The sequence below is a fragment of the Balaenoptera musculus genome, chromosome 4, assembly GCF_009873245.2.
Source record: "Balaenoptera musculus isolate JJ_BM4_2016_0621 chromosome 4, mBalMus1.pri.v3, whole genome shotgun sequence".
Classification (NCBI taxonomy): Eukaryota; Metazoa; Chordata; class Mammalia; order Artiodactyla; family Balaenopteridae; genus Balaenoptera; species Balaenoptera musculus.
In genome coordinates, this window is record NC_045788.1 from 50,232,278 (window position 1) to 50,260,004 (window position 27,727).

At 41.0% G+C, this 27,727-nt stretch overlaps 1 protein-coding gene across 4 annotated transcripts in view; it reads left to right on the forward strand.

Annotated features, from left to right (window-relative positions):
* The window catches only part of FNDC3B (fibronectin type III domain containing 3B), a 350,696-nt gene that overhangs the window by 289,046 nt on the left and 33,923 nt on the right, over positions 1–27,727 (forward strand). For all 4 annotated transcript variants that reach the window (XM_036850413.1, XM_036850412.1, XM_036850415.1 and 1 more), the window contains 11 exons: positions 701–825; positions 2,100–2,274; positions 4,129–4,215; positions 5,411–5,549; positions 7,369–7,440; positions 9,535–9,653; positions 11,575–11,680; positions 12,580–12,752; positions 14,968–15,081; positions 15,401–15,550; positions 21,255–21,535. In XM_036850413.1, coding sequence (XP_036706308.1) covers positions 701–825; positions 2,100–2,274; positions 4,129–4,215; positions 5,411–5,549; positions 7,369–7,440; positions 9,535–9,653; positions 11,575–11,680; positions 12,580–12,752; positions 14,968–15,081; positions 15,401–15,550; positions 21,255–21,535 — 1,541 coding nt within the window. The remainder of the gene's footprint in view (positions 1–700; positions 826–2,099; positions 2,275–4,128; positions 4,216–5,410; positions 5,550–7,368; positions 7,441–9,534; positions 9,654–11,574; positions 11,681–12,579; positions 12,753–14,967; positions 15,082–15,400; positions 15,551–21,254; positions 21,536–27,727) is intronic.

The window sequence follows — 27,727 nt, forward strand, 5'->3', positions numbered from 1 at the left end:
AAAACATGTTTCCAGCCTCATAAGAAACTTAAGAATGGCTGTAATACGTATAGATAAAGTGCTTGTCAGACATTCAGTTCAACTCTGCAAGCCTTGGTAGAACTCCCAGATTGTCCAGAACACTGCCTTGAGGAGACCAGACGTGGACAGGATGAGTCAACGGCATGCGCCCAGTATTTAGGGATGAGCAGACAAACAGCTCACCAGCCAGAATGCGCACGTGTGGGCTTGGGGGCCGCCACGAGGCGGGAGAGGAGAGAGAAGACCAGGGAGGACTTTCTGTGGCTTGCAGAGCTGCGTAGACTGGTCCTCAGGTGCTGGGCCATCTGGGGGTGGCTGTGCAGCTCCAGAGTTAGCAATCCTGTGAGGCTGCAGACTCACTCCTGTGGCTCAGCTCAGGCAGTTTGACCAAGTGAGGAAGAAGATCTGAGAAACTGTGATCCTTAACTTGAGCACTGCCTTGTGCCTGAAAGGGCCTTTTTTATTTTGTTGACGAAATACCACAAGGACCGTGCATTATCCATCTCAGTGACACAACTTTCTGTAGTGCCTTTGTGTTAGGGATGGCATTTCATTGTAGAGCACTTTCCTTCTCTTGGTTTTGTTCATCCAAACTAGGAAATTAAACAGTTGTTCAACATGCTCGTTCATTCTCTTATTATGTTTTTTAAAACTTCTTTGCATTGTTTCACTGTTTTAGGGAAAAAGAAACAGTGGTTTCAGACAGTGCTTCTTTGGGAGCCAAAAACACTGCAAATTGACAAAGCTGTGTCCGGCAATGGGGTACACATTCAGGCTGGCTGCTCGGAATGACATTGGCACCAGGTATGGCGTTTCCTGGTCCTCGTGCCTTTAAGCGTCTGTGTGGTGTTTCTGAGTCTTCCTGTCACGTTACCGAAAGGCGCAAGGTCGCCTGCTGCCTCCACACCGAACCAGTTAGAGATTTTCTGAAAGGGAATCCTAATCAGAGGCTAGAAAGCCCCTTCTGAAGTGATAAATGCCACTGTGTGGCCTCTTTGCAGCCTTGCAGGCTGTAATGCGAAGGCCCACTAGGGGTCTCTGAGAATCAGGAGGAAGGTAACTACAGATTTTGAAAGGAATCCTCTGGGGGCTTTATTTTTTTCAGATTGTGTGCCTTTTTCTTTCATCACTTTAGCAAGCTACTCATTCAGTTGCCTTTTTTCAATTATGTCTGAGTGTTTCCTGATACAAAGAAAGAGTTGCTGGGCCATCCATTGTTGTCAAGCCCGGGCAGATACTCACAGGACTGGAGAAAATCTGGACTGGGTAGGACACACGGCTCACCTCCAGGCTGCTAGAGAAAGGCAAGAACAGGTTTATGGTGAAGCATCAATGGATTAAAGGTGCTTTGAAAAGACCGTATTTCAGTTGCACTTCTTGGGTAACTGTTGATTAAGGAAAAAATCTTTTTCTTTCATCACTGCTTGTTGAAAATCTTCTTAAAGGTTCAGCACATCATTGGTCCCAACCTTTTTTCCAGCCTGAAGAACTTCTTAAGACCACAAGGTTTACAGCCCTCCTTCCCTACCCATGATAGCCATTGTATTTTTAGAGTGCACTGGTTGAACAGTCATAATGATAAAGGCTTCTACAGTTCAAGGATTTGTAAATGAATTAGAAGCATCTACAAACTTTTGGAAAAGAGCACCATATATATTTGTAAAACATTTATTTTATCAATAGACGGTTATTTGCTCTCACATTGATTTGAAGGCTCCTTGGTAGCTGTGGCTCATAGCTTGTCACCGTCACACTGTGCTGTGCTTTCTGCTGGGTGCTTTTGGGGGGAAATAAATTTTTAAATCTATTGTCCTGTAACATGGCATGCTTTTCTAGTAGCAGACCTAAGCAGAACAGTGCAGGGGGGGGGGGGGGGGGGTGGATTGGGGCAAATTGAAGTTGTGGTAGGGAATATCACATAAAGGATCCTTGCCTTCCTTTGCTCAATGAACCTGTCAGGCCCCAGACTTTCCCACCCAAGCAAGTTGCGCAGCAGGTAGGCTTATCCCTGCTCTTTTGAAATGCCGAGACTCCTCCCGTGCTTCTAAACATGTCTCACCGGGTTTGTTTCTCTCCAGTGGGTATAGCCAAGAGGTGGTGTGCTACACATTAGGAAACATTCCTCAGATGCCCTCTGCACCAAGACTTGTTCGAGCTGGGGTCACATGGGTCACATTGCAGTGGAATAAACCAGAAGGCTGTTCACCTGAGGAAGTAGTCACCTACACCTTGGAAATCCAGGAGGACGAAAATGTAAGTCTGGCACATTTTATACCCTTGTGTGTGTTCTGTAAAGTCCGTTTTATCATAACTACAGGATGCACTGGTGAGATTAGATTCGCTGCCTAAATTTGAAGCCAAGCTCTTAATTTCTACCACTGCAACCACTAGCAGAAGCCTGGCCTTCCCAGTCTTCCCCATCCAAGTAGGTGGCATCCCCATGCTTTCATTCGGGGAAGCCAGAAACCCGTGAGCTCTTCCTTGACCTCATATATGTCAGTCTATATATGTCAGTCAGCAAATCCTTTTAAATCTCCCTTCAAAAGTTATCCAGAAATCTGACCGTTTCTCAGCATCTGCACAGCTACTACACTTTTTGAACCACCGTCATCTCGCCCCTGGGTTATTGCAGTGGCCTCTTAAGTATTTTCCCTACTTTCATCCTTACTACACTACAGTCTGTTCTCCACACGAAGCCAGAGTGATCCTGTTAAATACAAATACAGTCATGTCAGTGCTCTGCTCAGAAGCCTTCCCATCTCAGTGCCTTCCCTTCTCTTCCAGAGGAAAAACCAGTGCTCTTGCAGTGCTTTCCAGGTCCTCCACATTCAGGGTCTTCATTCCTGCCCTTGTTCCTGCCACTGTAGTCTCACTGAGCGTACCAGCTGCGCCGTCCCGCCCCACCTTTGCAGTTCCGGTGCCCTCTGGCTCTCACGCCCCTTCCGATATCTTTGAGTTACTTCCCTCATTTCCTTCAGGTCCCTTCTCACATGTCACCTCTTTGGATGACTCTTTCCTGACCACCCTGTAAAACAGCACTGTCCAGGAGAACTTTCTGTGATGATGGAAATGTTCTGTATTGTGTGCTGTCCAATAAGATAGTGCCTAGCCACACGTGGCTGCTGAGCCCTTGAAATGTGGCTGTAAGCCCAAGGAACTGAATTTTTAATTGTATTTCATTTAAATTGGAGGAGCCATATGTGGCTGCCTTAAGGAGCCTGCAGAGCTGTAGGAAGCAGTGCTTCCTAGCTCCACCACTCTGTCCTCTTACCCGGCTTTATTTTTCGTCTCATAGCACTTAACACCACACAACGTGCTTCATATTTGTCTGTAGGTTTTTTTGTTAATTGCTTTCTCTGGCTATTATATCAGTTTCTGATGGGCAAGACTTAGTCTGTTCTTGGGCGGTGCTAAACCCCTAGAGCGTGGAAGAGAGCCTGATGCATAGAAGGTGCTCCAAGATGAATGGGTGGGTGGACGGATGGATGTGTGCATGACTGAGAATATTATTGAATGAATTCTGTACAGTCAGCTTTCAGTAGGATATTTATCCCGTTGAAGGGTTATATCTTCCCCATCCAAGCTCTGCTTTCCCCATTGGCCAGAAGAGGACACTGTGTGAGAAACCCCAGCCAGTGGATTGCATAGCACATTGCAGCTTGACAGTAAGGATCTCCGTACAAGAACCTTTTTTCATGACAACATTGTTAGATAATTTTTTTAACTACATAAGCTTCGTTAATTTGGTGGTTAAATTCATTGTTTAAAATGCTTATTGAGTAACGAGAAAAGTTTGCTCTGTGAGAAAAGTATATGGTGACGTCTATTCCAAAGCAAATCTACACTCTCTCAAAGAGAGGGCATTGTTCCCATTCAAATTAGTGTTAGTCTTGCAATAAAAGTACCCAGATCCAGGACAAATTATCATGTGATAGAGTTGAATTTTTCTTAAAGCACCGTGGGATTCTGGCCCTCTTTTTGGTGTAGCTGCCAGACTTCTGGCCCACTGGTGATGATGGAAGGAGGCAATATAAAAATCCTACAGACAAGGTATTTAATGCCCAGATTTTATGATACTGATGTTTCTTTCTGGCTTTGCCTTTTCAGGATAACCTTTTCCACCCAAAATACACTGGAGAGGATTTAACCTGTACTGTGAAAAATCTCAAAAGAAGCACACAGTATAAGTTCAGGGTAAGTCAGTCATTTTGGTACCTGAACTGCTTAAAAATGAAGCTGTTTCATGTTTCATCCCTTAACCATTTTAAATCTACTGTACAGGTTAAAAGATTTTTAAGTTCGCTGCACTTTACACTTTTAAGGTAACATCTATGAAATACACACCCAACTTTAATTTTAAAACCCACTTTTGAGAAAGAAACCTGTTGCCGTAATGTGCTGTAATAAATTGCATCACAGCGTGGCCAGATGCCCTTGCCTGGGAAGACCCAAACCAGGTGCCCAGCGCACCTGTCTCTCACCTGCACTTCACACCTTTCTATTCGGAGTTTCTTCTTTTAATCAGATTTCCCTTTTCTCCGTTGCCCTTTGCTCTTTTGCCCATTTTCTTTTTCTCAGCCGTTTTCCTTTTGCTCTTCTATTACCCACCCCCTCCCCACTTGGGCTCCGTGTTGGGCGACGATGCGGTGAATCGGAAGACAGCTTTGCGAACTCTTTGCGACCTCGTTAGGAGAAAAGGGAACAGCAGGCTGCCGTCTGTGCTGCCCACTGTTTGTTGATTCTAGCACAGCACGGTGTTTTCTAGTGTGACAGTGTGCCTTCTGGAGAGATGTGGTTGTCTTCTGATTCCCCCTTTCCTTCTCTTAATTTGTGAGCCAAATCATGTTACTTAACACGGAGTAGTCACTTAGTAAATAGTTGTCGGATTATCCAGTGGCATGTGTGACTATTGAAGGAAAATGATAGTTTTTGATATTTTTGAAACTCCTTGTTACTCGATGCTGGCTGTGAGATCATAGGTATACTGCTAGCATTTCTCCACAAGGTGGCATTGCCCTACTCCTAAATAAGCAAGGTTATTTTTATCTGCTTTTCCCCCATAGTTTCCTTCCACAAAACACTGTGAACTGGGTGGTGACATACTAGTTTTGTTTTGTCTTCTTGAAAGGGTAAAAATATCTTTGGCTAAAACCTACCTTGTTGTTTTATTTTTAATTGTTAATAGCTAAACTATATAGAAGATAAGTACTCCATTAAAGAAACACTTATAAATTAGTAGTTTGAGATTGTGAGAGAGAGAGAGAGAAAGAGAATATGTGAGTGTGTCTATGTGAGTTTATGGATACCTTGATCTTGCCATATTGAAAGTCACTACTGGTTTAAGAACTGATATCTAAAGCATATTAATGTTTTCTCGGTTGTGTTATAGCTGACTGCTTCTAATATGGAAGGGAAAAGCTGCCCAAGTGAAGTTTTGGTTTGTACGACGAGTCCTGACAGGCCTGGACCTCCTACAAGACCCCTCATTAAAGGACCAGTTACATCTCATGGTTTTAGTGTTAAATGGGGTATGTTATGTTGCTGTTGCTGCTGCTGCTTTTTTGACAGGTTTTTTTAAAACTTGATTAATTTCAGTAGTGACAAACCAATAAACAAATCATATTATTTGAGGGAGTTTTACATGTTTGGAATATATGTATGAGAAACATCCTGAGAATTCTACAAACTGGTAAAATTGACAGTTGTAAGAGCATTTCATTTACTTTATGATTTTCCTGTAAGACACATTTTTTTCTCCTATAGTTTTAACGTATTATTGATTTGAATGTGGTAATCTCTGAATATATTTCATTCTTCAATAGCTTGCCCTTAAAAATGTACCAATATTTAATATAATTTCAAAATTTAGGTAAGTCATATTAAATTTTACAGAATGTTTAAGTTACAGTGAATTAGGAAGACTAGTTTTTGTTGTTTGTATGTCATCGGAAGTCTTGGACTTCAGGAAGTTTTCATATTGAAGTTCATCATATGGTGTTTGTGGGGATCTGGTAGAGGATTTTGTGGCTCACCTGCTGCATGGATTGTTTCAGTGAAATGAATGCCATTAGAATGTTGATAAACATTTGCAGCTGTATGTGAAACATAATATGTATGATTATCACTAATGTCATATAATAATAGTAACTACCAAACAGGCAAAAAAAAAAAAGAAATCTAAAATAAGATTTTACCTGGCAGTCAAGTAATGTAAAGGGAATTTAAAATATTATTAAATTGTTATTGGAGACCAACCACTGAGACATATAACTGCTTCAAGTTATGTGGTAATTTTGAGGCAGAATTATTCCCTAGAAGATGGATACGATTAAGAGAAACAAAAAATCTAGATGTGCTTTTTGCCAGATCTAAAGCTTTTTTTCTCAGAATATCCTAGAAAGTTCTGTCAGCACTGAGTATTTACTTTCATTAGCCATATGCTATATTTAACTTTTTAATTATTTCTGTAAATATCTATTACCGAAGTTTGCATACATTAATGGAAATAACAGGTGAGAGGAGACGGGAATTAAAGTTTCTAAATCTACATGAGTAACCTGAGGGTATATCTAAAATACAGAGGTGGCCAATTGATAGTAGAGGCAAATTCTGTGTAGTCTTGCAAAAAGGTATTTTCCTGCTCAGAAAAGAAAACTCTTGCAGGCACCGAGTTAGCAGTAGACAGATATGATACCTAAGGTGCACGGGGCTCTAGTAACAGGCCGGAACCTCCTCCTCAAACCGGCTCTTTGGTACAGGTTCTTATCGATCCACAGCTCTGGTTTTATATTAGGTTTATGTGGGATACAAAGTTTGCTTAGTAGCAAACTGTGATGGAACAGATTTGTTATATTCTTATCTTTTATTTATTTTGTCAATAAGTTTTGCACCTCCCTTTTCTTCCCTCTCCATCTCTCACTGATGATATAAGTGAAATAAAAAAAAGAATAAAGTAATTTTTAAAAAGAAATATATGTATATTTTGTCTTATATAAAAACCATCAAATATTGAAAAGCAGGCTTCAGAATCTCAAAATAAATAAATGAACATAACTCTTAGAAAAATCAATCCATATTTTGAGTTTTGTTCATGTTTCACTAAATAAATGCTAACTTTTTGACATTTCTAGCTCTACGAACTTGGATAATCAGAAGGTTTTGTAGTGTTTTTGTTTCTTTTGTTTTTTTCGAGAAAGGAGTTGGGTGAAATAATATATTAATTATTGTGCCCTTTGGTTGAATCCAGAATTTAGACAGTATATTATATGATTCTATGTGTTCTAATAATATTTACTAACAAAAATCAATACACTTTTATAACTAATAAGGCATTTGCTTACTTTCCAGATCCTCCAAAGGACAACGGTGGTTCAGAAATACTCAAGTACTTGCTGGAGATTACTGATGGAAATTCTGAAGGTGAAGTTTGTAGAAATTGTTTTGTTCAAGTCCTGTTTTCTAATAAGATAAACATTTGTATAATAATAGCGGGCAATCATTAATTCTGTTGATAGAGGTACTACAATAAACAAGCCTTAATCACATATGGACAGTTTTTTCTTTCAAACACAGCATCAGGGATCAGAGTCTGCTTGAAATGTATGTTTTTGTCATTTTTAAAATTTTCTGTCATTTCTTTAAACCAGAGGTCCCAATTAATAGAATAAATGTGTTTTTCATCTCTCTTGGCACGCTTTCTCTAGAAATTCTTATAAGCAGAGAAAGTGTCAGAAGCAATCAGCAGGAAGGATAAATTGGAGACAGCAAATGAGTTTGGTGCACAAAAGATGACAAAATATAGTATTGCTATGGGCTCCTGACAAGTGTCACACTTTGTAACACGTTTAGAAAATGTCTTCATTTTTGTTGTGATTTCTGAGTCAGATTATTTCTTCATTACTAGTCACACGAGGTGAATTAAAGTGGGACAGTGTTAGAAATGAGATTCCCTTTATAGTGTCTTTTAAAACATTCTTAGATCTTCTTTCTGATAAAATTTATTAGGCTTTAATAGAAAAAAGTATAGTCATCCGAACTTTAAAAATGACACCCATCTCACCACTCTAATAATCCCTGTAACTTAAATTTTTTTTTAAAAAAAGTGATGCATATGGGAAAAAAGGAAAGAGTTAACAGCAACTTTTACAAACAAGCAATGCAGGTGTGTGGCTTGCTTTTTATTCTGTGCCACGATAGCCACCTGGAGTGTTTTGTTTTTCATGTCAGTTGGGCCCTATTTTAAGCTTGAAAAACATGAAAATGCTTTGAGATGGGCACAGCTGTTCTTAACATAAAATCACATTCTATGCTAAAAATCTGACCTAGGAGAGAAGTCACGGATGTGCAGTGGCCCATCATGAAAACCTAAATATATTTTGAATTTTTGTGGCTCTCTTGACCACTGGTGACAGATCAAAAGTAGATGCCATCTGTACTTAAAAGTTAACAACTTTGCCAGTTCGTGACATTAACGATTAATTGAATCTCCTCGGTAGTCCTTGTTCCCAGTTGCCTTTTCAGTGCAGGTTGTTTGATCGGTAGTGTCAGGATGACTGTCTTTAATATTCCCCCTTGTCATATGGCCCTAGTGCATGTGGCTTCATTGTAAATCTGACCTAATAAGCAGCTGAGGGCATTTGTGGAAGTTAGTAACTATCTTGGAACAGGGTAAAAGTGTTTTCCCTAAAACAACTGCATGGAGTAAAAGCCTCCTTTAAAGTAGTCTGCTGGAAACATTGTGTTAGTGGGAGCAAAACAGAGGAGGGTAAACATCCCCGAGTTGTGGGGCGGGCAGGCAGTCAGTCGAAGCATCCCCAGTGCTCTTCACCTGGTGGCATCAGCTTCACCCAGGGCCCTCCAGTGGCTCTGCTTGCTTGCTTTATTCCCGAGAAGTGGTCAGATAACCTGGGCCACACTGAGTGTTTTCATTTTTAATGTCACTCCCTCAGGTGTTTTTGTCTTTTAAGTGGGGCTCCATGGAGACAGCAGGCCTTTACCCAAAGGACTCGGTCTATATGGGGATTATCACTCACTGTGACCTCCAGGCAGATAAGAGCCGGGAGAAACTCTTCAGTGGTGATCTGGTCTGACCAGGAACCTTGTGGCCGAGCAGCCTTCCCCCTGCCCAGTTGGCCTCAGGGGCTTCTCACACCATTACCACTTCCTAGCTTGCTCAACACCACACCGTCTGCTGGCTCCTGCTGCGGGGCAAACTACAGATTTCGTGTGCTTTCCAGCATCCCAACCTCACAGTCAGCAAATGTAATCATGGTGATATTAAGTAGCCTAGCCAGCAGTACTAAGTATTAAAAATGACTCCATGTTATTTTAGTATTTAACTTCGTAAAGGAGATGGAAAGAGAGCACTGTTGCTGTTTAGGAAAAAAAAAAAAAAAAAGAATAGGAGATGCTGGTTTTCATGGAAACCACTTAGAGCTGTTTCTTATCAGGAATGGTTGGTACTGTTACGTTTTTACAAAAGGCAGAATCTCATACTCGGATCTTGTTTTGCAGCGAGTCAGTGGGAAGTGGCCTACAGTGGGTCGGCTACAGAGCACACGTTCACCCACTTGAAACCAGGCGCTTTGTACAAACTCCGAGCATGCTGCATAAGTACTGGTGGACACAGTCAGGTTGGTTTTGTTTCAGTATAAAAGTAAACATCTTTGGTCACACTCAGACAACCTAACTATAACATCAGAATAAACTGCTGTTTAAAAATGTATCTTGGTAATGCAGCCTGCCATGGTATCACATCATGAATTTAGAGTTTTCCAAATTGTGCTTTAGTGGGAATAAAAAGATAGACCCAAATGATTCTCACCTGAATTGTGCTGCTTTCCAAGTACATCCCTCACTTAATTTCTCAGAAGACTTTGGCATGATCACCTGACAGTTGAAAATTGAGGGTGGTCTGCAATTTGCATTAGCCAATAAATAAGGGGGTGAACCTCAGCAATTGCAATGATAGAAAAGCGTAGAATTTAGAGCAAAAAAGATACGGCCTCCAGCACAGCTTTGCTTTTACCACATCTGGCAGTTTTGTGAAAATGAGAGACACACCTTCCTTGAGATACTTTACTGCCATCTGCTGGAAAATTATTGTAAAAGCCACATAAATCTATGATGACTGAGCTGAAAGGCACCTCCTGTGATTACGCAGTGCCCAACCTACACATCTGTAGGCAGCAGCAGTTCTCTTGCTGTCTCCTTTTTTTTTTTTAAATTGAAGTATAATTGACTTACAGTATTACATAAGTGTCAGGTCCACAACATAGTGACAATATTTTTATACGTCACAAAAGGATCACCACCATTGTCTACAATTTATATGACCTTAGACCAACCATTCAACACGTCAGGAAACTTGGTTTCAACCTCACAGTGTTCTCATAGGCTCAAAACAACGTAACAAGTACACATGAAGTGCTCTAGAAATGAGATATCAATAGTTATTATCTAAATGATGTTAACATTCAGAAAGTGAGTGAGAGGCAATATGGTAAAAGATGTTTCCATTGTAGAGATATTTAACATTGTGGTTTTGAAACAATTAGTATTAAGAGAGAGCGCGCGCACAGTGGTGGCTTATGACCCTGTTACCCTGTACTGGGTTGACTTTTCAAGAGAACACCTGCCATCAGGTGCCGAATTTTGCCACTCAGCCCACCTCTGACGTCATTTTGTGTTTATTTTCTTTTCCCCCCAAGGATAGTGGTACTGTGATATCTAGACTGTCCATATAGACAGACTTCTGAGGTAAAAAAAAAAAAAAAAAAGGTCCACCTAGACGACGTTTATGCAGTGCCTCCCAGGGTGGGGATGTCCACATCAAAGCTACAGATGATCAGCGAGTTCCTCTTACATGCGAGGTGCTGCACAAGGCTACACAGAAGCGGCAGCGCTCCTTGAATGCTTAAGTACATCTCCTCTGCACCTCGTCTCCTCAGGAAGGAGGCTGAATTTGGTTGAGCTGCATAGGTCTACCATGTTCCTCCTGTCTCAAGAAGGGGTCAGCTTCCATACCACCAGCCTTACGCAACCAGATCCTGCAAAAAGGAAGGCCTGCTGATTTTAGTATTAACAGAACCTGCTGGTTAATGTCAGACTCAGTTGATTAATATTGACTTTATTTGCTTTTCTGCTCTGTATGTGGATGGTTGGCCATTTATGGCACCATTTAAAAACTTCATCCAGCTGTTGTTTTGTGTTCTCTTCTGTCCTCATGAAGGGTCTCTAATTTTTGTTTAAAGGAAAATAACCGTGTGCTTAGGATACACAACACTCAGAAAGTCAGCCTACAAATCTGACATCAGAAATAATTATTTTTACCAGTGCTGTATGAGGTATATGTCCATACTTAAAACAAACACATACACACACACACACCACACACACAGAGACGAAGATCTTATTGCATAAAAAGTGTAAACATTCAATGTGTAACCCTCTTTGGTAGCATTTGCAGGTATGGGGTGGAATTTGCTTGGTATATAGAGCTCTAATAAATTCGAAGTAACTAAGAGATGATTCTCTCCTGTATTTCTCCTGCAGTGTTCTGAAAGTCTCCCTGTTCGCACACTAAGCATTGCACCAGGTCAGTGTCGCCCACCGAGGGTTTTGGGTAGACCAAAACACAAAGAAGTCCACTTAGAGTGGGGTGAGTGAACACGTCTTCACGTTGCCAGTTTGGACAAGTGGAGATTGAGTTTAAGACTTAATGCTTTGTAATCAAGTTCCAGGTCTTCCTTCTGAAAACCATATTTGTTTCTATTGAAAATGCCCATATTCTGTTCAACGTACATGGGCTTGGGTTTGTATTCTCCCCGCGTTGTCACTCACCCTCCTATTCCTGATGGTGCCACACGTGCTGTTCATCCTCTACCCTCAGAGGGCACTTTTCTAGAAGATGTTTCAGAGCAGCCAGTCTTTTCAGGAATTTTTCAGCTTTATTCATAAAATAAAAGTTGTGCTTAATTTAGAGGTTAAACCAAGAAATAGTTCATCAGGTAACATCTAATTCCTCCTCATCTTTGCTGCCTTGTTATGTGTGGGTCCTGGTGTTTTACTGTATCGACTCAAACTGTATTAGCATTTCCTGTCGGGTCAACAATTTACAAGCATGTAAAACTGCAAATATAAACCTGCAAAATGCTGTCAGACTATTGTTCCCCATCACTTATGCCTAAAATAAAATATTGTGCCAGTTTTGGGTCCTCTAACTTGATTTAATGTGTCCTTTGGTTTCAAGTTAAGGAGAAGATTTTCTCCCCTCTATTTCTTGCGTTTACCTGGCATTAGAATAGAAAGGAATTGCCTAAAAGTTCTACGGTTTTGGAATTTTGTTAATACCATTAAACATACTTGCTTTGGAAAGTATGGGTAACGTCATTCAGAAACTTTCTTCTGTATATCTTTTTTTTGGAATGGGGTTCTTCTGTAAATATCGAGGACAGGCCACCTACATGATATTTTGCAAACCTTGTGGAAAGTGAGGTGTGGTAGGGTCAACTGGAAACACAAAAGTGTTCTGATATGAAAAACATTCTCCTTTCCCAGATGTTCCTGCCTCTGAAAGTGGCTGTGAGGTCTCGGAGTACAGCGTGGAGATGACGGAACCTGAGGATGTGGCTTCGGAGGTGTACCACGGGCCCGAGCTTGAGTGCACCGTTGGCAACCTGCTTCCCGGAACCATGTATCGCTTCAGGGTGAGAGCTCTGAATGATGGAGGGGTGAGTACACGCTTATACACCGTAACGGAAATGTAGGGTCCCGGCACTTCCGTCTCTGCCCTCCTAAAATCCTTAGCAGTATCTGTCCAACCTTGACAACCATTAAAGAAGTGTATGTAAAATCTAATTTCTGAAGATATACTGTTTTGATTTCATGTAGACCCAACATTGGAAATTTTGTTTCTTTTGTCCTCCTATCATTCTATTAAGATAGAGTTCAAGGTTAATAACAACATCACCCTTTAGATGCTTTTGGTAGTTTTTAAAATAATTTCCTATTTTCTCATCGACTGTATAAATCAGTTATGGGAAACTAGGACTACATAATATTTCTTTATCATATTGTCTAAATTACCCAGCAATGTCTTAGGTCAGTTTTTAAAACTGGACTGGGGTAGAGGCTAGGGAGGCCAGTATATTTTTTTGTTTGTTTATTTCAAGTGAAAACTGTAGAACACTCTGGTCCTTCTTACTATTCCATCTGAAGTTGTCGAGGTGGGCTGTTAGAGATTGGAAGAGTATGTCTATATTATATCCACAAAGGTGATTGGTTTTTGTTTTTTTTAATCGCAGAGTGATATGGATTGGGGGGCAATTCATAATGAGAGTGAAGTGACCCAGAAACTACAGGGCTTTTTGGTGTGTCAAAGATGGGCAGAAACATAAAAGAAGGTAGAAGGGTGTGGGTAGAGCAAACCACTGCTAAAGCCCCACAGAGTGCCAGTGGTGTGTATAGATGCACTCCATGCAGATAAATAGATGTAATTAATTGATGAGATTTTTACAAGTAAGAAAGCCCACTGACAGTGACAAGAAGTTGACACAATGACTCTTCTAGTTCTCGGTGGTCCTGTTCACGCCTTTCAGAAGCAAAGTATGTTTGTCTTTAGTCCGTTTCGTGTTAGCCACGCTGACTATGAAAACATTTGGTCTGAAGTATGATCACAGACCTTTAACAGGAGCTGGATTTCTTCTAATTGCCCATTAGGAAAGAATTTCAGATACAGGTATTTAAATTAAAACACACACACACACACACACACACACACACACGCAAACAAAACTAGACAATAAAAATGTATTGGTGAGAAGATAAGAAAGCCTATGCACCCAAACTTTTATAAGTAAAAAGAGGATGGATGGTGATGATCACTGATGCTGCAGAAGAAATCCTATTTTACTGTTGATCTGGTGCTTCTCCCCATCAATTTTTCAGAGGATTTCTGCCATGATAAAGATAAACGTGCAACTGGGCTGACTTGAGTTTTACTTTCTCTCTCCTTTCACTAATTTATCATATAAAGAAAGTATCTTCAGCCTTGTTTTTAAATTCTGTTGTATTGGAAGTTAACCTTATATTTGACTCATAATCACCTTCTGTGGTCCACTTCAGAGAGCTTCTCCCCCACCCCCAGTATATTTGCAGGTTATATTGTTAGAAAATGTGAGAGGTTTTTAGGTTTTTTTTTTAATCTTTTTTTTCCATTTTGAAAAACATAGTCACATACTTCATTAACCTGAAAATTACTTTACTCTTTGCCCCAACTCATTGAAGTATCACATATCCCACTGTTAACATGGTGGTGATGGTTCTCTCGACGTGTTTTAAATCTGTAGCGGTGGTTGGCTCTGAGCAGTGTGGTCACTGATGGTGGTGGAAGAAAGGAGTGCAGTGTAAACCTTAAAATAGTTGAGATGGTGGGAGACATGCTGAGAAAACATTAACAGGGCCATTGGTTTTCAAAATGGAAAATACCAGTAACTAGAAGAAATACTCAAAATTTGATAACCAACAATTCCACGAAGATTTTTATGCATTAAAAATTAAACTGCAGTGTGCATCTGACTTAGTTTTCTTTGAAGCCTTCTGAGAAATTAAAGCAGAATGCTGTGATGTAGCAAAAGTCAGCATTTTTTGTTTCTTAGGTCACAGCAAAAATGTTTAGTAAACCAACTTTCTAATCCTTTTGAATTAAAAAAAAAAAATATATATATATATATATAAAATAGACATTTACTACTTAGGGAATGTATGTTAGAAGAAAACCTACATATTCAACTGAAAGTGAACACCATTAGGTAATACTTTTAATCAGTTGAATTGATGATGGCATTAGCCTAGCCCTTGTTTGGTTATAAGCTTGTGTTGTATGCACACGCGCGCACACACACACACACACACCCCTACAAGCACGCATGTGTCTTTCTCTTTCAGTATGGTCCCTATTCTGATGTCTCAGAAATTACCACTGCCGCAGGGCCTCCTGGACAGTGCAAAGCACCTTGTATCTCTTTTACGCCTGATGGATGTGTCCTAGTGAGTTGGGAGGTAAGTCAGGCACGTGTTCTGCATCAGTTTGTTTCTTCTACTTTATCTGCCCCCCAGTGCAAGTTATGAGGGACCCACAAAGCTTAAGTTCACATATAGGTTTTACACAGTCATCTGCCTTGGCGCTTGCCAAGAGTTATGGAAATTTTACCACTTGTCAGAATTGAGAGGAAATTGAGTATCTTTTTCATGCTTTTCTTTTCATGTATTTGAAATATCCTAAGGCATGTTGCTCTCTTTCTCAGTTTCGTTAATTGAACACAAACATCATAGGATTTTCCTCTCAGTGAAATTAACCACTTAAATTTCTGTTTTCCAGAGTCCTGAAAGCTCTGGTGCTGATATCTCAGAGTACAGGTTGGAGTGGGGAGAAGATGAAGAATCCTTAGAACCCATTTATCATGGGACAGACGCCGGCTTTGAAATGAGGGATCTGTTGCCTGCTGCGCAGTATTGCTGTAGGTTACAGGTAGGCTGACACCGTCCGGACATTTCTCACAAATACTGGTGTTCCATGATAGACTCTTTGGGAAACTTACTCAGAGGCTCGTGATGGAGGCCATCAGGAGGGGCGATATGGAAAAAAAGAGTTCTTTTAAATAAAAATAAATATAATTGTTTTGGTATTTTACAGTTAATTTTTGCTTCTCTAAGAGGTCCTAAAAAGTAGGAACAAAACCAGAATCATCTCCACTGTACTTCTCACCACGCTTGCATCTTGCTTGCTGGTTAATTCACTGAATAAAGGACCGAGTCCAAGGCAAAGGTGGCACAGCTCCTTAGGGAAGATGCCTTCTGTCTGAATTTTCTGAGATGCACATTTCGGTGGGAAAGCCACTTAGACAAAAGGCAAAAAACACTTAAAACTTCCCATTCCAGATGTTAAATGGAGCCAAAAACAAACACTAGAGTAGTTAGAACCAGTCTGCATTCAATCGTTAGGACCCACCTCCCACTTCCCAGTGACCATTAACAAGGCTGGTTTATCGGTAAGCTTACGCTTGGGTGTCCAAATAGAATAACATGAAGAATAATTGGCTCCTAGCCTAACCCCTAAGAGTGACAATAGTCATGGGTTTACTTTCATTTTATTGACTTGGGTAAATATTTTTTTTTCCTTTGAAAAACCATATTGTCCTGAGAAAACAGGGTTCTTTGTTCATTTCTTTCCATTTGTTCAGTAACATTTCTTGAGCACCACTTTGTGCCAGAATCAAAGGATGATCCCGATGATCAAAAGGAGAGATACAAAGATTAATCAGTTGTGGTTCTTGACCTTGAAGAATTCTTTCTTCATACATGTTTAGATTTAAATAGATAAAGAAGCAAAGATGCCAGATTTAGGTTTCCACCTGATTTAAGTCATGGATCATATTGCTTTTTACAAGCCCATCTACTCTCAGTGTCTCTGGCCTCGGGCCTCTTTGGAGAAAATATTCCCTTCTTAAGTTAACTTTCCAGATCAACTGAAGCTGTTCTGTTGAATTCTGAAGTCTGTTTTGTCATGAACATTTCTGGCTAAACTCTTTCATTATACACACTTTCCTTCTAGAATGGAGGGCCTGGGATGTAATTAACCGTTCGTCAGTGAGTCAGGGTCATAGCACGTTATCTGACCTTTCTAACAGCGATGCTGAGTCATTGGGAAGAGGTTAAATTATGTGCTACGCTCCTGTTTTCGGAACAAGGCAGCATATAAATAAAAACTGTCTGCCATCACAGGAAACAACTTCAATCTGCTTTACGAGTTTTGGTGTCTCTTTAAAATGTTCTACTTCCTTTCCTTCCTTTCGGGGTATATGTTGTCACTTAGCGTCAACTTCCCAAAACTGCATTTTAAAAGATACATTGGTAAGAATAGAGCCTGCATAATAATCTTGCCTCCCTGTCAACAATAGTAAATATTTTCAAGTGTCTATACTTAATTGTCATAAAATGAGTCAGACCCTATGAAGGGGATAGCCTGTGCTAAAGAAGTATTGCCAGGAAAGGGGTTTCCCCAACCTCTGTTGATTTCTTGATACCTATAGACCAAATCTGAATTATTTTCATTTGACATTACTACAAAGTCAGGTTAAAGATGAATATTCTTTTTTATTTATTTATTTATTTATTTATTTATTGGGCTGTATTGGGTCTTCATTTCTGTGCGAGGGCTTCCTCTAGTTGCGGCAAGTGGGGGCCACTCTTCATCGCGGTGCATGGGCCTCTCACTATCGCGGGCTCTCTTGTTGCGGAGCACAGGCTCCAGACGCGCAGGCTCAGTAATTGTGGCACACGGACTTAGTTGCTCCGCGGCATGTGGGATCTTCCCAGACCAGGGCTCGAACCCGTGTCCCCCTACATTAGCAGGCAGATTCTCAACCACTGCGCCACCAGGGAAGCCCAAAGATGAATATTCTTTTGACTATTTGGTGCCTTAAAAATTAAATCACTGTGATACCTATACTGTGTTTTATAAAAATTGGGTGGAACATTTCTTGTTTGAATATATTATTTACCATGTACCCAAGTAATTCTATTCACATGAAGCATATTGTATATTGCAGACATACTCTTATATTTTAGTAAGATTGTTTTGAATTGTTTCCTTTGTAAACTGGTAATATAATAAGTGTTATAACTCGAGAAAGCATTTTCCATAGAACAAAGCTAGGCAGGATCCTGGAATAGAGAAAGAACATTATCGGAAATCGGTAAGATTTGACTCTAACTACATAAGGTCTGTACGTTGTTAATACTGTTGTACCAATGTTAATCTCCTGGTTTTGATCATTGGTTTATACTTATGTAAGGTATTAATATTAGGGGAAGCAAGGTGAGAGATTATATGGAAATTTCTCTGCACGATTTTTGCAACTTTTCTGTAAGTCTAAAATTAGTTCAAAATAAAGTATTTCGTTGTTGTTTTGTTTTAAGAAAATTGGTTTAGGAAAATTTAGGAAAATTGCTATTGCTATTTTGTTCTTGATTTTCCCAGGGAGAAGGAGGGAAGTGAAGCACTGACAGCTGGCCTGATATACTCTGCCAGGATTTGACATGTTAACAAATTTAATCTTTACAATAACTCTATGAATTATATGTTACTATCCCCATTCTACATCTGAGGAAACAGAGATGTTAATTTGCCTAAGATCACACAGTTAGTAAATAATGGAATCCAGATGTGAACAAAGCTCCAACTCTAAAAGCCATGTTCTTTTCCTTCTGTTACATGGTGATTAAAGCCTTAGTTGGTATGAAAGTTGGCTCCACAGTGTCTTATTTTTCTGCCCCTGTGATAAATTTGTATCCAAAAAATAAAATCTCTAAATACATACAGTAAGTCCCCTACATACGAAACTTCAAGTTGCTAACTTTCAAAGTTGCAAACGTGCGTTCGCATGTCCAGTCACGTAAGTTAGTTCACATGAAATTGCAGCTTGCCCTCCGTCTCCTGTTGCTGACGATCCTTCAGCTCTACCATCTCCCACCTCTTCTCCCTCCTCCAGTCAGTAACTCCTCTTGCCTGTTCACTCGATGCCAGCCTCTGTATGCCAGCTGTTGTACTGTACTTTACAAGGTACTGTACTGTAAGATTAAAAATGTTTTCTTTATTTTTTGTGTTTGTTTGTTTTCTATGTATTATTTGTGTGAAAAGTATTATAAAGCTATTACAGTACAGTACTATATAGCCAATTGTGTTAGTTGGGTACCTAAGGTAACTTTGTTGGACTTACGAACAAATTGGACTTATGAATGCACTCTCGGAACAGAACTCATTCATATGTAGGGGACTTACTGTACTCTTAATTTGTGACATAAAAATTTTACCAGAAAGAAAGTTGGTGTTGTCATGAAATGGGACTTGATGTAAAAAAATATTACAGAAAGGTTTCAAAAGTGATTTGATAGCAAATGAATGCTCTTAGCTTGCTTCTTTGAAATTAACTGATACACAGGCATTATAGTGAACCTTTGATTTAAGAGATCAGACTACTTTCCTTTTGTATTATAATTTGTCCTCATCAGCTCTCCCATGAAGTAAACGAGATTTTAGAGTACTTCACCTTCATTTTTTTGTAAGGAGGTTGCCAATTTTTTTTTTTTTTTGGCTGCGTTGGGTCTTTGTTGCTGCGCGTGGGGCGAGCGGGGGCTACTCTTTGTTGTGGTGCAGTGGCTTCTCTTGTTGCGGAGCTCGGGCTCTAGGCGCGCGGGCTTCAGTAGTTGTGGCACGTGGGCTCAGTAGTTGTGGCTCACGGGCTTTAGAGCACAGGCTCAGTAGTTGTGGCTCACAGACTTAGTTGCTCCACGGCATGTGGGATCTTCCCGGACCAGGGATCGAACCCGTGTCCCCTTCATTGGCAGGCAGGTTCTTAACCACTGCGTCACCAGGGAAGTCCCCAAATGTTCTTATAAGGAAAAAAATATTGTTAATAACATTTATTGATCACACACTCTGTGTCAGGTACTGTTCTAGTTGCCAGGGCTACAGCAGTGAACCCGAGAGCCTTGCCCTTGTGGAACTTACATTCTAATCAAGGGAGTAATTAAATGAAATATATACTATTCTGGTGACAAACGCTATGATGAAAATAAAAGCAGAGAAGAGAAATAAGAAATGAGGAGGGTCACGGGAGTTGGGGTAGGGGTGACTATAAGTTTTAATATGGTGTTCAAAGAGGTCTCCCTGAAAAGGCAACACTCGAGAGAAGCCTGAGAATACGATTGAATGGGCTGTGTAGATGTCTGGGGAAAAGCTGTGTGGACAGAAGGGGCAGCAAGTTGCAAAGACCCTGAGGTGAGAGCAAATTTAGTGTCCCTGTGGAACAGCAAGGAGGCCAGTGTAGCTGGAGCAGAGGGAGTGAGAGGGAGGGTAGTAGACGATGAAGGCAGAGTGGTCCTGGGTTCTTTGGGAAGGTGGTGGCGGTGAGCAGATTAGATAGGGTCTTATAGGCAGTTGTGAGGACTTCAGAGGTTATTCTGTATCCGGTGAGAGGCCATTGAAGGGACAGTGAATACAGACTGTGGGGCAAGGGCTGACACAGGTACCAGTTAGGAGGTCATTACAGCAACCAGATATGAAAGAGTGTAGTTGGACTAGGTTGGGAAAGGATGTGCTGATGCTTTTTGCAGGGGTATGAGAGGAAGAAAGATGTCCAGCACTGACTCAGAGATATGACTTGAACAGCCTGAAGGATGGGGAAAACCACAGGAGGTACAGTGGGGTTTTTGACGAGCAGGGATGGGGTGGAGTCTTAGAGCTGTACAGACACTTAGGTTTGAGATGCCTATTTGACATTTAAGTGGAACTATTCAGTAGGCAGTTGAGTACACTAGCCTCGCATTCAGGGCAGAGGTCTGAGCTACACAAATAAATTTGGGAGTAAGATATAAATGGCATTATATTTCCCTGCGACAAGATGAGCTATCCAGGAGTTTAAGCAGAGATGACAAAGAGGTGTGCAAGGCCCAAGGCCTGGTGCCCTCCAGTGCTGAAAGATCCCGGTAATGAGTAGCAGCCAGGAGAGGTGATTGAGAAGCAGCGGCAGCAGCAAAATAGAAACAAGAAGACGGTCCCAGAGACCGAGTGAGTGAGGATTTGAAAGCAGTGAGTGATCAGTTGTCAGCGGTGACGCTCAGGTAAAGTCAGATGAGGGCTGAGCATTGACTCCAGATATGAATTTAGCATTCACATGGAAAACAGTAGGTATCTTTTCTAAAATTCCTATAGCTCTTCCAGAGCAGCACTTGAGTTGAAAGTCAGATTACTGAATTTTGGTCCCAGCTTGGCATCTAAATCTGGGGCCTGAGTTCTTAATTTGACTTTGAGTTCCCTCCTCTGTGAAAGGCAGATAAGAATACCTGCCATATATTATCTACCTCAGATGGTTATTGTGAAGATTGCATAAGACAATACATAAACTGAAGTGGGCTATGCAAATATAAAGTGTTATTTTAAAACTATTTTTCATAAGAAACGGTGATGGCGATGTTCTCTCTTATTAGCAGAGAAGATATGATTGGTATTTTTTAGAAAGTGGTATTAACATGAACATTGTGGAGGATTTATTTCTACCTACATTTCCAGCAGTAATTGTATGTTACTTTAGATTTATTTAACGCCTAATGTGGAGGCATTAGAATGTGCTCATGGGGTAATGTGGACTTTGTCTCGCTATTCTGTTTTTCAGGCTGTTAATCAAGCTGGAGCAGGACCGTACAGTGAGCTTGTCCTTTGCCAGACACCAGCATCTGCCCCTGACCCTGTCTCCACTCTGTGTGTCCTGGAGGAGGAGACCCTCAATGCCTATCCTGATCCGCCTTCTGTGTGCCTTGTACTGAACTGGGAAGAACCGTGCAATAATGGATCTGAAATCCTTGCTTATAATATTGATCTTGGGGACACTAGCATCACCGTGGGCAATACCACCACCCACGTTATGAAAGATCTCCTTCCGGAAACCACCTACCGGTGAGTGCAGGAAAGTTGAAATAAAGCTGCATGGACACCTCAGCACTTGGGGCTACAGACCCTTCAGGTCCTAAAGGCCAAATGGGTGAATTCTAGTCACTCTTAATATATTTGAGTACTAAATGCTAATATAGCTTAAAAACTTGTACTACTTTTTACTTTATGAGTCGGTTATAAATTGATACAAATCCTAACCCTTGAGGGGGAATTTCACCTACCATTTCAAATCAATTCCTCCTTGTTGGTTTTTTTTTTTTTAATAAATTTATTTATTTATTTATTTATTTTTGGCTGTGTTGGGTCTTCGTTTCTGTGCGAGGGCTTCCTCTAGTTGCGGCAAGTGGGGGCCACTCTTCATCGCGGTGCGCGTGCCTCCCACTATCGCGGCCTCTCTTGTTGCGGAGCACAGGCTCCAGACGCGCAGGCTCAGTAGTTGTGGCTCACGGGCCTAGTTGCTCCGCGGCATGTGGGATCTTCCCAGACCAGGGCTCGAACCCGTGTCCCCTGCATTGGCAGGCGGATTCTCAACCACTGCACCACCAGGGAAGCCCCTTGTTGGTTTTTTGATAAACTACTTTTCTTCGTGTTTTTACTGTGACTCATCACGCTATGGACACCCTCTGTCCCCAGCATGTACTTGGTCCACCTCTGAAGCAGGGCTCTGCCATTCTTCTGATCCCCCAAAGCAGACACACTGTTACAGAGCATTTGTGATGGAGCTTTTACCCAGGATTTCACGAGGGGCCAGAGAAAAGACGTCACATCACACTCCACCCAGCAAAACTCAGTTACCACTTGCATTCTTCCTTTTCCCCAGAGTTCCTGTCAGGGAGCCAGCACCTTACCTTCCTCTTCTCACACACCTTTTTCTCAACATAGCCTCTTAAGATTTCAAGTCATTTAACCCTGTCCCCAGGGTGCCATAGCTGGGAGACCAAAACAGAAGTTTAGGATTAGTGTTAGAGGAGTGCAGGAACCATCTGGTTAGTCCAGTGCCCTTTGTCAGATTAAACGGCTTCTCAAGGAGGTGAAGTAGAGCACAGATTCAGATACAGGTCCTTAGCTGTGTCTTTGGGCAAGTTACTTAACCTCTCAGTGTCCCAGCTGCTTCCACAGGGTGAGGAGAACAAGATTACTTACCTCAAAAGCATGTTGTAAGGAGTAAGCAAACAAATATTAAATGCTTGTATAGAGCCCAGCAGTACATAGCAAGTGCACAGTAAACATGTATTGTAATTTTCATCATCACCAAGATCTTCACCCTGGAAAACTAGTTCTTCTTGGGGTAGGGCAGGGGGAATGAAGGGCAGGCAGGTAAACTCGCTGCTAGAAAAGGGTTTATCATTTCACTTATTTTTTTTCTGCAGTGTTTTCTAATGTTATAATCTAATAGACTACCTTTTTTTATCCCCAGAAACTGAAGAAAGAAACCAGCTTAACAGCTGTAAGATACTAAAGTTCCATCCTGCCTAAGCATGTTATTTCTACTTTCCCTCTCTTACCAAGTCTTTTGTGAATGATGCATATAAGTGTATTCATTTTGCTTTTCAAAACAGTGACAGTTTTTTGTTTAGTCTTTCCTTCTTTTAAGAAATCTCTGGGGCGCAGTACTTATGCGCTGAGGGTCTATGAAATAGTGATAAACACTATCCTTGCCCTCAGAGCACTCAGGGAGTTGGGGGACACTTAACAGCAACCTAAGATAGCAGATGTTTGTGACCTCCCAGGCTGAAAATAACACTGTACAGAATCCTGTTGGCATTTCAAAGAGGAAGACCCAGGGTTCAGAATGATCAGGATGGTTTGAAGTGGGAATCAAGTTAGAAACTGAATAAAGGCGGTATGACTTAATATAGATGAAGAGGCAGGCCAAGGGCATTTTTTCATTTTTAGCATTGTAGCCAGTCTCAGAAAACCAGCCACCACCTTTGATTGCTAACCAAATACTGACTGACCATTGTGTCCAGAGCACTCTAATCAGGTGCTGAGGAAATCCAGAGGTGAATTAAACCCAGAACTTGACCTCAGGGACATTCCCCAGTGATGATGCTTTAAGGAGACCTGACCATGAGGTGTATCTCTGGGGGAAAATGACCAAGTGAATGTCATCCCCTAGCTGTTTCTAAGAGACTGCATGTCCAGAACATTGCCTGACTTGGATTCCTCAGGCCAGAAAACCTATGAAGAAGCCAGTGGCTCAGGGCTCACTGAAAGGTCTTTTGTCCAGTGTGATCCACCCCATGTCTACGCAGACTGGACTCAGATCCTCAGGTCAGTCCTCTGAACATTCGGGTCAGAAATCACAAAAGGACTTTTAGGGCAAGGTGTCAGCCTGAGAATTTTGCTTCTTCCTGCCATTATGCATACCTTAAAGGTGGCTTAAATGATTATAAAACTTTACGGGTTTTAGAAGGTTGATATTGGAGGAACGCTGATGTTTATTAGTCAACATATAGTTGAATGACTTCAAGAAAGAAATCTAGAGGTCAAAAGCTCAAATGAAGGAACTGACGTAGGGGATCTTTGCTTATTGATGAAATGCCAGTTACAGTGGAAATTATCAAGAATATCTTCCACATAAGTGGTTGATTAAAGACATGTTAAAAAGTACCTCAGAGATTAATTCTGTTTTGGAGAAGATGAAATGGTTTAGTAATGTACAGAGCTTAGATTTGGATAGTGAAACCTCAAGAATCTATTTTAAAAGCATTTAATGGATGTAGCATAAATAATTCATTTCAGTATTAATATGCAAGGCTAGCTATATTGAGCTGAACGTGGAAAGTCACATTGGGAGGATGTCACCTCTTAACCTTCCAGGGTAGCTTGGAAGACACCATTTTAGACAGATTGCATGAAAAATGTACAGCTTCAGAAAAGACAGATCTTTGGCCCTAAGTCATATTGTGTTCTTGGCAAAAAAAAAAAGATTTAGCCAGAGTATTTGCTGGCCAATCAGTAAATAAATTGGATGTTTCATATTTAAGGTCATCTTTGTCCAACTTAAGGAATTTTATTTCTATAGTACCTAATTGGATTCTCTATAGTAGAACTCCAGTCAACCCATAGTCTTGTTCTTTTATGTTTCAAAAACACAATTGCAGTAATTGTGGTGAAATACAAAATGAGTATTTCAGGGAACTAAGGGTATAATTTTAGTCCAATCAACTTTTACCTCACCTTTTTTTGTCCCATAAATTGGTTAAAATATAAGTGAACAGATCATGATGTTCTAGATAAAAATGTGGAATGAAACATTTTAAGCGGCAATGGGGCTTGTTTCTTTGGGGTTTTTTTTTGTTGTTGTTGTTGTTGTTTTTAACCTTTAGCAGTTACACGTTGTTCTCACACGGAGTTTATTCTTTCTCTGTCTTGCTGGGACAGAAATGTGCACCTCTCCAGCAAACCTACTGACACAAAAATGGATCCATCCCTTCTCCACTGGTGCTTGCTAAACTATCCACTGGCTTGCTGACACCCTGTATGGAATTTGGTTGGAATGACAATGATATTTTTAAAGACATTACTTTTAAGCTTAGAACTGAGTTTGTGTTTTGGTTTGCAGAGAAGAAAATGTTATTGAAAACAGAGACGTAGCTTTCCTTTGCATGCTTCCTGCCACAGGGAGCCGTAGGCTTTGTGAGCTGAGACAAGATTGCCTGGCGTCACCCCCTCCCAGCACCCTGGCGTGCGCATCTCCAGTGATGGAGCAGTGCTTTCAGCTTCTACTCGCCAGGCAGTGCATTCCAGCCGTGGACAACTCTGTTTCTACAGAGTTTCCCTTATATTTTGTCAAAACCTCTCTATAGCTGGAATCTACTCAGTTGATCCAGGGCTCTCCCCTAGAGCAGTGATATTCACAGCATGGTTCCTGGGCCAGCAGCATCAGCATGACCTAGAAACTTATTAAAATGCAATGTATCAGGCCCTACTGGAGGCCTGCAAATCAGAAACCCTCGGGTTGGGGCCCAGCACTCCTTGCTTTAATTAGCCCTGCAGGAAATTCTGATGCATGTTAAAAGTTGGAGAACTCTGCCCTAGAGCAATGATTCTGGAATGCTAATGTATTTAGGAATCACCTGGAGAGGTTTTGCAAAAGACAGAAGTCTGAGCCCCACTCCTAGGGCCTAGACATCATTATCTTATTATTTCAGCTGTCTCCTCCTTAACCATCTTCACTTCATTCAGATCTGTCTTCACTGGCATGGGTTTTCTATAACCCCCTCAATCCTCTTCATCGGGTGATTTCTGTTTCTTGATGGCCTCTTGAATGAGTAGTACCCTGACCTCCAGGAACTGTCTGGCTGGCTCAGAGCAGAGCAAGACTGTCACCTTCCTTGTTCTCCATATTGAGCAGTTAGTAAGGTTGCCTAAGATGACTTTTTTTGGCAGCCTCATTATATGTCTGACTCATATTGAGCTGTCAAATAACTAAAACTTAAGGTAGATTTGTTTGCTGTGCTGTTTTTGCTAGGTAAAATGGGGATGAAAATAACATTTGTTGAGTCCTTAGTATATGTCAAGCACTACATAAACCTGTCAAGAAGTGAATCATAAATCATTTCATTCTAACAAGATGAAGTGGGCTTTATAAAGAGACAAGTTCTAAGTAGTTCAAAAGTAGTGGACTGGAGTCAGACAGCCTTGACATCAATCCTGAGTCTCTCACTTGGTGCCTCTGTGACCTCTGGCAAGCTATTTAGGCTCTCTGTACCTCAGTTTTCTGATCTGTAAAATGGGGATAATTACTTTACATAATAGGGTTGTCATGCTTTAGACTTCAGGCACCTTGTGTGGGACCTGACACCTGGTAAGTAAGCACTCAATAAATTATCTGTTGCTAATGCCTGGTAGGGTAGAGAAGAAAGGAGCTGGCAGGTGGGTTATGACCAGATTACAGGTAGAAATGTGTGTGGGAATCTGGCATTATCCTTTAAGCCACAGGAGACATTTAAGGTTTCTTTCCTGTCAAGACAGGGCACGAAGAAAAGCAAGTGTAAGTGCCTGGAGACGGAATGTGGCACTGGTCTCTGAGGAGCTGTCAGAAGTAGCTTGGTTGAAGGGAGGGATGACCCTGAGCTAGCTAAGGTTACCCTTCCAGGGAGCCTTCTCCGAGTAACTTTACTCTGAACACGTCTTTTCCCCTAAAGAGGTTTTCTGTATTTAAGCTACTATTTATTATTTCCTCAGAAGTTATCTGAAGATGATACTACTCCTTCATATTTTTCTCTTCTTAATTGGATGATTAGGTAGATTGGTGGGGTAAAAAGCCCATCTTTTGCTTCTTAGGCCTCTCTTACCCCAACTCTTCATGGAAGAAGGAGGGGGCTGTCCTCTCTGTCCCCTCACTCGAGGCATCCCAAGTACTGGGACGGCTAATTGTGATTGAGAAGTCACCTTCCCCAGTTTTCAACGTCATTCTTCTTTTAGCATACGTAGTGTCATTTGAGAGAGAGAGTGTGTAAAGTGCATTATGTTAGGCTATGATCTTCTGAAGCAGTAATGTATTTGGCATCTAAAATTAGAAGATATTTTAATAGTGGATTTTCAATCAAAATTTATAAAGAATATACTTCGTAATTTATTTAATCAGTGTTATCAGTGTATTGATGGATATTGCAGACTTCTAGATACTTAAAGAGATTTTTCACATTAGTCCGGCCAAGATAGAGCTTCTCAGAGTTAAGTCACTTCCCTGAATTGGAAAGCAAAATTCCATTTCCCTTGTACTTTGCAGAGCTGAAGATTTCAGAAAATGATATACATTGCATGTTAAAAAAAAAAAAAAATGCAGATCCTATCTAAATGTCAAGATTAACATGTTACTTCAGTTAAAGAGAAAATGTCTCAAGTTTGGGTTTGGGATAGACTAATAAAACTTGAAAATCATTTTTTTCTGAGGGGAATTTTTAGAATTGTTCCTCAGGTTAGTGTTTGTTGTTTGTTTTTTTTTGTTTTTCTATAAATTTATTTATTTATTTTTGGCTGTGTTGGGTGTTCGTTTCTGTGCGAGGGCTTTCTCTAGTTGTGGCGAGCTGGGGCCACTCTTCATCGTGGTGCGCGGGCCTCTCACTGTCGCAGCCTCTCTTGTTGCGGAGCACAGGCTCCAGACGCGCAGGCTCAGTAGTTGTGGCTCACGGGCCCAGTTGCCTCGCGGCATGTGGGATCTTCCCAGACCAGGGCTTGAACCTG